Below are 12,402 nucleotides of genomic sequence, written 5' to 3'. Positions count from 1 at the left end.
TCATCATCATCATCATCATCATCATCTTGGATTACAGAAAGTACTAAACCTGTTGAAAAAGCCAACATGAACTTTCTCTGCAAGAATATGCCTGTGCAGTGGTTCACTGCCCTTGGAAATTTGAAGTATGTGTGCATGTGCGTGCATGTGTGTGCTTGTGCGTATTAAGCCACAATACACCGAGCAAGAATTAGCAAACAGCAGGCAGTAGAGAGCTCCCAGGAGGGCCTCAGGGGTAGAAGCTACGAGACGCATCTCAGACAGCTCCTCTCACTGGGGCCTTCCCTGCTTGCTTGCTTCCTTCACTGGTCTGGGCCCTTTATTTTTTAACTTATTTTCATTAGTACGTGTTTTCAATGCATAACGAAGGCATTCCTCATGGGGAGTTGGTACGTGTGCTCAAAGCATGCTCATTCTTCTTATGTCCCCTTCACCTCCCCTTTGTCCCCTCCTTCTATCTCTTGATTCTCTTCCCATCTGCAAAAACTACATCTTCCTGTTTCCTATTACGTATTTTTTGTGTTTCATTGTATCTATCTATCTATCCATTTATTTTGTGTTCAGTCTCACAGTAGTAGCCCAAGTTGGCCTCCAACTCACAACTGTCCTGCATCAGCCTCCTGAGTGCTGTGATTACAGGCATGTGCCACCACGCCTGACTCTAATTTATCAATACTTTGGGTTCTCAACGTAAGAGAAACCATGCAATATTTAAGCGATGTCTCTTATTTATTTGACTTAATACTATCATCTCGAGGTGTATTCTTTTTCCTGCAAATGACTCAAATGTATCTGTTTCACAGAGTGATACCCCATTGTGTGCACCCCGTCCATCTGCTGATGGACATATATCAAAATATCTATTGTAAAATATCAATTTTTACTGGAGATACATCTTTTGCCACCATTTAAATATGAAGTGAAAGCTGGGCATGGTGGTGCACACCTGTAATCCCAGTGCTTGGGAGGCTGAGGCAGGAGGATCATTGGGAGTTCAAAGCTAGCATGGAGAGCTGGGAAGGTGGCTCAGTGGAATAAGCACTTGCCTAGCAAGCACAATGGACTGAGTTCAATCCCCGGTTCTGCAAAAAAAAAAAAAAAAAAAAAAAAAAAAGCTACAAAGTGAGCTCAAGGCCAGGCTGAACTGCATAGTGAGACCCTGTCTCAAAAAGACAAAACTACATAAGAGATGAACAGTTTTTTAAATGAACATTTTTAGTTGTCAGATGAAGTATGCATACATTTTTAAGGTGTACGCAAGCCAAGGTCTTAGCTCTACACCTTACCATCCCTGTCGTTCGCATACAAGATGGAATCTGTGACCTGAACTCCTTAATGTCCCAGGACAGGTGCCGACTGATGTTTCCCTGAGAGCAATGGAGGGCTTAACTGGCAGCAGGGTGTCCATAGAGGTTGGGTGACCAAGTAACTTGTGCTGTTCCAGGGCGTCCCCGGTGCTGCTATGACGGCAGCATGAGTGTGAATGTCTCTCTTGGGAAAAGACAAGCGCGTGCCATAGCTGAAGACCCTTGTCATGTAGCCCCATCATGTGTCTCGGCTTTTCTATTCGACTTTCTTGATTGTAATAAGTTCACTCTCAGTACTTGAGCAGATTGCTCAACAGTGACAGGCACTGTGTCCAATCAGATAGTCAAAGTGGAGCACTGTTAGGATTTCAACGTCAAATGTCTCCGGGAAATTGCATGTGCTCAGAGGTGGCCCTTACGGAAGGTGATTAGATGCTGGTGAAAGGATTTCTTGGAGGTGGTTCAGTTGGAGGAAGTAGGTCACTGGGCAGGAGGTGCCTTTGGAGGGTTTCTCTTATCCCAGGCCATTTCCTTTCTGGTTCTCTGTCTCTCTCTGTCTGTCTGTCTGTCTGTCTGTCTGTCTGTGTCTCTCTCTCTCTCTCTCTCTCTCTCTCTCTCTCTCTCTCTCTGTCTGTCTGTCTGTCTGTCTGTCTCCCCCCCCAACCCCATTTCCACCATCATATTTCTGACTCACCACAACCCTCAAAGCTATGCAGCCTGTTGAGCGTGGATGGAAAGTGTCACAGTTTGCACCTGGAGGTCCTCCCAAAGCCTCCTGAGCAGGGATGAGGGGCATGAGGAGGTTCCTGTGGCCTGGAGAACTTTATTGTTACATGTGGGGCTGGAGGGGAAGCCTGCTTGGAGGAAGTGGGGCCTGGCAGGGTCTGTCTCCCTCCTCCTTCCTTGATCCCTGTCTGCTTCCTGTCACCATACCATGGACTGTTTTTCCTCTGTTACGCCCTGACGCCATGCTGCCCTGCCCTGAAGCTGGCTAACTGTGGACTGAAAGCTCTGCTGTGAACTGTGAGCCTTAATGAATCTTTCCTCCTTAAACTGTGAGGGACAGGTATTTTGTCTCAGCACTGACAAAGTCACTAAGACAAAAATCTTTTCTTCTTTAACTTGTTTTTTTCAGGTATTTCATCTTAGCAGTGGAAAACTGAGCAACACAAGTACCATGTGTTTCTCATTCCTAACATTCAGATAAAATAGTCACATGAGAATTACTTACAGGCTGCAGATATAGCTCAGTGACATAAATGCCTGCTTGGCAAGCACAAGGTCCTGAGTTTGATCTCTTGTACCAAAGAAAAAAGAAAAGAAAAGAAAAAAAATTATTTAAAATTTAACCCAAGATCAGGCCAGGGAGATAGCACCTGCCTGGCAAGCGCAGGGACCTGGGTTCAATCCCTGGCACCAAATGCCATACCAGCTCTGCCCTGGGCGCACTGAGCTGGCCACCAAGACCAGGCATGGTGGTGCATCCTATGATCCCAGCACTGGGGAGGCTGAGACAAGGAGGATCACTACAAGTCCGACCTGTATAGTGAGACCCTGTACCAAATACATTAAAAAAAAAAAATTTTTTAACCCAACATACCACTGAAATGAAGGCTTTCAAGATATGCTTCTTTTTCCCCCTCCCAATTTATAAATACTTTGAAATATACAGCATTACCTCAGGTTACAAAAGCTTCTGTTTGTGGATAGTTTGTGCACAGAAGTTTTCCGCAAAATTTTGCTTCTATTTGCAGACTTGACATCGGGTAGAATGAATTAAGTTTGTGAACTGAGGCACCATGTACGAAAAGGTAAAGCAAAAGTGCAACGAACACCTCTACCCTAATTTATACACCATAGTTAGTAACACTTAGTGACATTTATTTCAGCTATAGATTTCCTTTTCTGTATCATCCGGGAATAACTATTCAAGTGTCTTGGGCCTAACATGGTAACCTGTATCTCTCAGGATCAGAATAATCTTTAAAACCATAACCATGCCATAATAATATTTGGGCTGTTTTTTTTTTTTTTTTTTTAAAGAATGTATTTGATACAGGGTCTTGCTACACAGTTCAGACTAGTAGCGATCCTCCTGTCTCAGCCTCCCCAAGGCTGGGATTACAGGCATGCACCACCACACCCAGTCTTGGAGCCAGCATGGCGTGCCCGGTGTTCCAGGGCCTGTCCAGCATGTGGTACCAGGGATCTCACTCGGGTCTTTGCACTTGCCAGGCAGGCACGTAGGCTGCAGAGCTGTCTATCTCCCTAGCCAGCACCTGGACTCTTGCGTTCTCTAATTATACCGGCTCTGTCTTTTATAACTTTGCCGTGTTCACGGAGGTTCCGTGGGTGCCAGGCTTTGCCGCTGGCTGGTCTCCACCTCCTTTGGTCCCGAATGGTCGCTGTATCTGTTGGGTGCCGATAGCAGTGCCAGTTGGCCACAGGACGGTTGTTTTATACAATATCCTTCCTTCTCGGCTCATCTGATTGACCTTTCTCGGTGTCATTTCACTTGTCCCTTTTGCCTTTGTGTTTCCTATAAACTACAAGTTACACAGTGAGGCTTGACTTGATTCAAATTTGACATACTTAGCTAGAATCTTCATAGGTGGTGATACATTTTTTGCTTTGAAGTACATCAGAAAGCAAGGAAGTCAGGCAGTACCACTGTTAGTGTCGCAGAGTGTGAGCATTTGAAAGAGATGGTGACATCAAGTTCCACTCTTGACTGTCACCTGTGGGACAATACACCAAGCATTGAGGTCTCACGCTAGGTGAATACTCTGCCACTGAGCGACACGCCCAGCATAGCCAGATTTCTAAATTAGTGCTCAATTTGAAGTTGTATTTATCATTATAAATTTTTGTTTGTTTGTTTGTTTTGTCTTTTTGAGACAGAGTCTCACTATGTAGTTCAGACTGGCTTTGAGTTTACTTTGTAGCCCACGCTGGTCTTGAGCTCACAACAATCCTCCTGCCTCAGCTTCCCAAGTGCTGGGATTACAGGCATGTGCCACCATATCTGGCTCTAAAAATATTCTTCTAAAAAAAAAAAGATATTCTTGTCCTTTTTTGTCATTCTTGTCATTCATAAACCGAAATTTATTTTAGAAAACCTCCTAAGCTTTATATAATGAAAGCCCCTCACAATTTTTTTTTTCTGCGAGGTAAAACCACAATCTCTTTGTGTTGTTTGTCTATTTCTGCCAAAAACAAGATCAGCCTGGGTCAGCTGCTACAGGTCTTCCTGTGTGGCAGGTCTGCCAGGTGACATGTTGGACCTGGACTTGAATTTGTTCTGAGAAGATGGAAGGAGGAAAACGAGCACCACTCTCCAGTGTCGCCGTCAGTTCAGAGCCAGCTGGACCCAGCTGTGAGGACTCAAGGTGGCCTTGGTACCACCCCCGACTCAAAGGCCAACCACAGGAAGGCAGGACTCAGAGTCCCCAGAGAGGGAGGGGAGCGCAGCTGTGCACCCTGAACTAGCTGCGGTGCCGGCAAGATCAATCACTCTTGAACAAACATGCTTCCATCCTGGACTGAGGCCACACGCAGCAGGTGAGCTGGTGCCTGGTAGGAAGAGGGCACAGGGGAGTGGGGGGCTAGCACCAGTCCCCAAATCACAAATAGGGTCAGAGAGCAGGCACCACGTGCCCTTGCACTCCAGAGGACGGGTCCTATGGTTTCCCCCTTCTAAGCAAGGATGTGTTATAAGCTACGAAGGGCTGCAGAGCAGCTGAAAATTTCTAGGCATCTGTACTTCAGGACTTCTGGGCTACTTTCACTTACTGAAGTGTGCTGATGACCTACAAGAGGGGAGCATGGCCACCAGTGTGGTCCCCACACCTGCCTACTGAGTCTTTCTGAAGGTCACCTCACATCACTGGAGGTGAGCACACATCCCAAGACCCAGCTGAGCCGTGCAACCCCAGAGATTCCCAGCAAAACGGCAGCCGCAGCAGCAGTTCCCCCCTTGAGAGCAGAAGCGCATCTGCATCAAGCGTCTGGTCCATTTGAGCTACTTTAATAAAATATAACTCACTGGGCAGCTAATACAAACAGCAATGTACTTGTCATGGTTCAGTACCTTGCCTGTCAGGTGTGAGGTACTGAGTTCAAACCCCAGTACCGGAAAAAAAGAAAAAGAAACTTTACACAGTGGAGTGGCGTTCTACAAGGGCACTAATTGCATGCATGGGGGCTCCACCCTTATGACCTAATCTCTGTCAAAAGGCCCAAGCTCCTAATCGCATCATAGTCTGTTGATGTTCAGTGGTGCCCTTGGCTCAGGAATCCTTCAAATTAGTGTTAGGTTTCCCATGCTAAATTAGATCTCGCCACTAGGACAATAAATCCCAAATGCAAGGATAAATGTGGGGCTCCCCTGCATGCGTTCATGGCTGAGCCCCAGGACATCACGGCCACTCTGTATGGTCAACGGACACTTTGGTTTTCTTTCTTTCTTTCTCTTCTTTTCTTTTTTTTTTCTTTCTTTCTTTTTTTTTTTTTTTTTTTTGTGTGTGTGTGTGTGTGTGTTTAGTATAAGCTCCACAAGGTCTCACTACACAGATTGGACTCGTAGAGATCCTCCCTCCCAAGCGCTGGGATTACAGGCATGCACCACCACGCCCAATCTCAGTCACATCTCAGTGGTCTCAGTGTGTCTGGGGGACAGGGCCGGCACAGCACTCCAGGGATTGAACTCTGGATGCTTTAATCAGCTGAGCTATCCGGCTGGCCCTAACATACATTTTCAAAGGTGAACTATGAACTTCTGAATATCATTGCCTTTGGAAGGTGGGTGTAGCGGGCAAAATGCTGGCCCCCGCAGGATACTCCTAACCTCGCACAGGCTCTGAGGGTTGGCCTACGTCTCAGTTACTCTTCTCTCACTGCTGGGACAAAATACCCAACACACAGAGTTAAAGAAGGAAAGGTTTCTGTGGCACACAGTTGGTGGAGGTTTCAATCCATATTTGGCTGGCTCCAAGGTGGAGTACCACGGGGCCGAGGGGAGCAGTCCCTAGCAGCAGAAGAAAACGCTGAGGGGGGCAGGGAGATAGCTCAGTAGAATAAGCACTTGCCTGGCAAGTGTGCAAATTACCCACCCCAGGGCAAGGATGGCATTCGCACCCACAATCCCAGCACTGGAGGGCTAGGGAGGTAGCTCGGTAGAACTCGGCACAAGTTTCTGAGTTCAATCGTCAGTAACGCAAAAAAAGAAAAAAAAATTAATTACAAGGGCCGGCCAGAAAGCTGGTTTCAGGGTGGCATGGCCTGCCAGGGTTCTGGGGCCGGTACAGCTTGCGGTACCAGGGATGGAACCTGGGTCCTTGCGCTTGCCAGGCAGGTGCTTAGACTGCCGAGCTATCTCCCAGCCCCGTAGGGCTATTTTAAATGTAATAAAATTTTCAATCGTGTATTTCTAACGCTATCATATTTGTAATACTGTTCAAGGATGAGTCTGGGAAACACAGTTAATTCTCATAATTAGAGAACTATAAAGCTTAACAAGCCATGGAGCTCCCGGAGCCAGGTGCGGGATACGTGCCGCTGAGCAAGACAGTGAAGTCCCAGAAAATGATCACCCCACGGCCACCTGTGCCTGGTCTCAGACCATGATTGATTCTTCCCTGTTATGGTGGTAACTCCAATTAGCTTATGTGGAAGAAGGCTGCCTGGCAGCACAGTACCCAGCCTATGTAACCAACTATAAAATTGGTTATGAGTACAAAGTACAAATCCTGTTGTACTTCCTTCTGAAAGCCTAGATAAATGACTACTTTACTTTAACAAAGAGCTGGTGATCTGGACCTTGATGTCCCCCAGTGTGCAGAGTAATAGAGCTATCTGCCTTCCAAGGTGTCTCTGCTGCTGTGCCTTCGTCTGGTCTCGTCCTGAATACTGCAACAGCTTGAGTCGTCTTCTTCTTCTTCTTCCTCTTCCTCTTCCTCTTCCTCTTCCTCTTCCTCTTCCTCTTCCTCTTCCTCTTCTTCTTCTTCTTCTTCTTCTTCTTCTTCTTCTTCTTCTTCTTCTTCTTTTCAGAACCAAGGATTGAACTCAGGCCCTTGCGCTTGCCAGGGAAGAACTTTTTCCACTGAGCCATCTCCCCAGCCCTGAGTCTTCTTAAATAAATATTCATCTGATATCTTCGCTTCTAACTTGAAATTGTACACAAATGGCCCCTGTGTAAAATTTTTCAACTTTGCCACGGGGATATAGCTCAGCAGCATAAGCACTTGCCTGGCAAGCACAAGATCCTGAATTCAATCCCCAGTACCGAAAACAAACAAACAAACACAAACCAATCACTCCATTTTTACTGCCAGTATAGTACTCAGCAACAGGAGATCCAGTACTTTATTACGAGCTAGGCTTTGTATGATGAGCTTGCTCAACTGCAGGCTGATTTTACCATTCTGAGCATGCTCCAGGCAGAAGCAGCTAAGCTGCGTGTGGTGTTCATAAGCAAAGTGAATTAAATGCGTGCTCAGCTGGCATGATCAATTCACAGTGTGCTACCGGGATGTGGCCTGACTGTAAGTCAAGGCACAACTGTCCTTGCTCTAAGTGAAACTCTTCCTTACAGCCTACATCTGAAGACACTGGAACCTTTGGAGTGATCTGGCCTTGCTCACCCCGCCCTGGAAACAGTTAAACAGTGATGCTGCATCTCTTTCGATGTGGTCTTGTCTTCTTTACTGCTGGGGACTGAACCTGGCCTCCGCCACTTCGCACCTTGGAGTCCTCAGCCCCAGTAGACAGATGTGGAAGTGGTGCTTAGGGTTAGATCAGGTGGGCAGCGTGCGCCCCTCCGAGAGCTGGCTTTCCTTCTTTCTCCTTTTCTCCTACGTGTGTGTACAGTAAGGAGGGGGCTGCCTGCAATCCAGGAAGAAGGGCTCAGCAGATGCTGTACCTTCCAGCTCTTCAGTCTAGACTCTTCCAAAACCTCCCAGAACTGTGAGAAATAAAGGCTTATTGCTAAAGCGGCCTGGCCTCTGTCACCACTGTGCGGTAAGCTGATGAAAGCGATCATTTTTTATTTTGATGCAATTCTGTGTGATCTCTTGTTAGGCCCTGAAAATATGCAGGCTGGCAGGTCTCAAAGCTGATTTCCAACTACTGCCTGGCTTTCCTGGGGATCGAACTTGGGACCTTGCACTTGCCAGGCAAGTGCTTATGCCACTGAGCTATCTCTCTGGCCCCGCCTTCCTTTTAAATTTTGGTTTTTGGTTCATTTGTTTTCGGTTTTTGTTCATTTGCCTTGCTTGCTCAAGGTTCCTTGTGTAGCCTAAGGTGGCCTCAACTCATAGGGCTCCTCCTGCCTCAGTTCCTGAGTACTGAGATGACAGGTGCGCCCCACAAACCAAGCTACCCAAAAAACCAAAACCACAGCAGACCACAGCCAGGCCCTTCTGCCCACGGAGTTCTGTTCCAGGCCACAGCAGCCAGTCCAGGAGGCCACGGCATGCCCTGCAGCACTACCTGGGCTCAGGAGCACTGCTACCCTGACTTGCTGCCGCGGGGGTTTCAGGGTGTCCTTCTCCAGGGAGCTTCCAGACAGCACCTGAGCCTTCCTCGCGGTCTGTGGAACTTTCCCGAGCCTCTGCCTGAGCTCGTCCGACGGCCTCCGTCAGTTGCCAACTGTCTTTAGGTTGCCTTGGGGGCTGGGAAGTTGGGGGCCACCTCCAGATCACCTTCCCCGCCTGCAGTCCCCCAGCCTCCACTCTGCCCCTTGTCGGTAGAAATGACTGTGCCTGGGTCAGCCTTTCCCTGACGTGCCTCATCGGCTTCCTACTCGTGGCAGGGGACACTCCGGTCACTACTGGACACCCACGGAGCCGTGTTTGGGCGCCTGAGCTGGGAAGGCAGTTGCCATGGCGACAGAGGCAGCGGCGGCGCTGCCGGGGAGCAGGGAGTGGCTCGCGGTGCTTCCACGGGGTGCGCAGAGCTGCACGGCCTGGCCCAGCCCCTCCTCGGAGAGTGCAGCAGCGCGGGGCGCGGGGTTCCCGGTCCCACTCTCAGCCTCGGCTCAGCACACCCAGAGGGCTGGCTGCTTCTGATTGGCCTCTCTGGGTGGTGCGGTGTAGGCAGTGTTGCTTAGCAACAAAATAAACAAAGTAAATCGCTTCCTCACCGGAGGTGCAAGAACCCGGCTTCGGTGGACGCAGAGGGGGGCGCGGAGCGAGAGGAGCCCTGGGCCAAGTGAATGAAGCCGGGGTAGCTGTCGCCAGCGCCCGGATCCAGAAGGCCCATTCCGAGGGACGTGGGGAAGCAGGGACAGGGCTTTTGTCCTGCTTGGTTTGTTCTTGTTGTTCCGTTGGTTGGTTGATTGTTTTTATTTGGTGAGATTTGCTGTGTAGTTCACACTGACCTTGAGCTCACTTTGTAGCCCAGGCTGACCTGGAATTCAGAGCGATCTGGAGCTTCAGCCTCCCAGTCTTGGGATGACAGGCGTGCACCATCACGCAAGGCTCTGACTTTTAAAACTGCTTCTTTCATTTTAAGCTGTTATAAACTGCAACACAGGTCCACGTCCCCACATACATTTTTCCCACGGTGTGCAGATACTACCGTGTTGCCACGTTCTCTTTACCGTTATGTCTCTCCTCCGTGTATAACTTGTGTAAATTAATTTTTCCACACTGAGTGCTGTCTGTGGACACGGCGCCTCCTTCGCCTGAACACTCCAGTGCATAGTTCTTACTTAAACAGGACAGTGTCTTAGCCAGGTGTGGCAGAGCACTTCAGATTTCAGCCTCGAGCCCACTCTGGAAAACTTAGGGACTTAGTAAAACCCTGTCTCAAAATGAAAGATAAAAAGGCACTGAAGATGCAGCTTAGGGCTAAGGGCCTGGATTCAATTCCCAGTACATTCCCAAGACATTTTCTTATATAACCACAGCGCATTCATCAAAATAAAGGCAGAACCTTGGCATACCATTACCTTATAAAGAGGCCAAGCAAATTTTGTGAATCATCTGCTCATCGCTACTTTTCTGAAGTTACAATATTGTTTTCCTGAGACAGAGTCTCACTATGTAGCACAGGCTAGCCTTGAACTCCTGGTGACTCTTTAGCCTCAGGCTGGTTCCACGAAGTTGCAATTTTTAAAAAATTAATCCGTTTTTGTTGTTGTTTTCCTCAGCCTCACTAGCGCTGGATAGTTCCTATTTCATCTTGGTACATTGATGTATTTTCTTACAAATTTTTTTTTTTTTTTTTCGGAACTGGGGATTGAACTAATGCCCTTGCGCTTGCCAGGGAAGCATTTATTCCACTGAGCCATATCCCCAGCCCCTCTTACAATTTTGTAAAAAAAAAAAAAAAAAAAAAAAAAAAAATGTGTATAAGTCTAAATATTAGGGCCAAATAACTCAGTGGATTAAAGCACCAGCAAGCAGGCGCAGGGGCCGCAGTTTGATCCCCAGGCCTGCCCTGCCAGCCCCACCTGCAGAGCTCCCTGAGATGGTGACTGACACTGGGCGTGGTGGCACATGCCTTTAATCCCAGCTCTTGGAATGCTGTAAACAGGTGGATCACTAGGAGTCCCATCTAGTAGTGAGACCCTGAACACCCTGTAGACCCTTCCTTAAAATACAGAAAAAAAGACTAAATATTTATTACTTGAAAAAAAAAATTTATTTATTTTTTGTGTGTTTAGTACAGGGTCTCACTATACAGATCAGATCCATAGTGATCCTCCTGTTTTCAGCCTCCCAAGCACTGGGATTACAGGGACATGCCACCAAGCCCGGTCTCAATAGCCCTCTCAGCACTGGCACAGCACACCTGGGCCCTGCGTCTGCCTAAACAGGTGCTTTAATCCGCTGAGCTATCTGGCTGGCCTGAAAACCTTGTTCTTATTGTAAATACGTCCAGTATACAGTTTCCTAACGTAGCCAGGGAAGTAGCTCAGTGGCACAGTGCTTGCCTGTCTGGAAAAGTTGAGGGTAATTCCCAGCCCCGAAAGAAAAAGAAAATTTCCTGGGGCTGCGGAGATAGCTGAGCAGCATAAGCAGCTGCCCGGCCAAAAAAAAAAAAAAACGAAAAGAAAGAAAAGAAAAAAGAAAAAGAAGGAAAGAAAATCTAATGTAACCACTTACTGCGCCACCATTACCAAGACCCATCTTTAGCACGTTTTCATCCTCCTGAACAGAAACAGTACTCACTCAAGAGCAAGTCCTGGTTCCCATCCTCTCAGCCCCATCACACTCTGTTCTGTCACTGGACATGGTCCAAGGAGGACCCCACCAGGAGGACCCAGTAACCTCCACTAGTGCCGAGGCAGGAGATTAGGGTGTGGCAAAGGGGCTGAACAGGGTGACCTGCCAGTCACACAGATCCAAGCCCTGCATTGAGGACCAATCAGAAGAGCTGTGTTCAGGTCCGTTCACATGAAATCAGGTTTTTAGTGTTTTTTTGTTTGTTTTTGCAGAACCGGGGATTGAACTCAGGCCCTTGCACTTGCCAGTCAAGCACTTATTCTACTGAGCTATCTCCTCGGTTATTGATAGGACAGCCCAGATGTCTGTTACCCTGAAGGAAAGGAAAAAAGATCACTGCGGTTAGCCTGTGGCCACTGCAGACTCAATGGGTCATTCTCATTCTGCAGGAAGCAGTTCTTTTCCTGCCTTTTTTTTCATATGTAAATCTTTTTTGCATTATTTTATTGATAAACAAATAGTGATGAGACAGTTTCAAACCAAACTGGCAGGACAGTTTCAATGATTAACACATTGCATACATTCTTCCTAGTGGTTAATTGCTGTACAAGATGCGGACATAATATTCTATTTACAAACACCATTAGAACAAATCCCTCTAATCATTAAGAGATGTAACTATATATCTATCCTAACCATTTTGAATACACAGATACAAAATGGACATTCATCTGTATCCCCTTTTTTGTTTAGTTCCGTTATTTGAATATTATAGGTGTGTTAACTTAGCAAAATATTCTAAAAGAGTTCAGTACATAATAGTATTGGGGCTTCTACTTCACTGGCAATGTCAGAAATTGTTGACCTGAGTCCCCTACAGCTCAACATAACAGCATGGCTTTACTTCTTATACTTCGTTTTTATAA

At 47.3% G+C, this 12,402-nt stretch overlaps 1 protein-coding gene across 1 annotated transcript in view; it reads right to left on the bottom strand.

The window, feature by feature from the left end:
• March6 (membrane associated ring-CH-type finger 6) overlaps nucleotides 1-9,566 on the bottom strand; it is a 92,811-nt gene extending 83,245 nt beyond the window's left edge. The window contains exon 1 of the mRNA XM_023704756.1: nucleotides 9,448-9,566. Within this exon, the coding sequence (XP_023560524.1) occupies nucleotides 9,448-9,566 (119 nt within the window). The remainder of the gene's footprint in view (nucleotides 1-9,447) is intronic.
• Nucleotides 9,567-12,402: the final 2,836 nt, after the last annotated feature.

Source organism: Octodon degus, unplaced genomic scaffold, assembly GCF_000260255.1.
Source record: "Octodon degus isolate 3935 unplaced genomic scaffold, OctDeg1.0 scaffold00008, whole genome shotgun sequence".
Taxonomy (NCBI): Eukaryota; Metazoa; Chordata; class Mammalia; order Rodentia; family Octodontidae; genus Octodon; species Octodon degus.
Note: the sequence above shows the minus strand (reverse complement) of the source record. Positions and strands in the feature narration are given on the sequence as shown.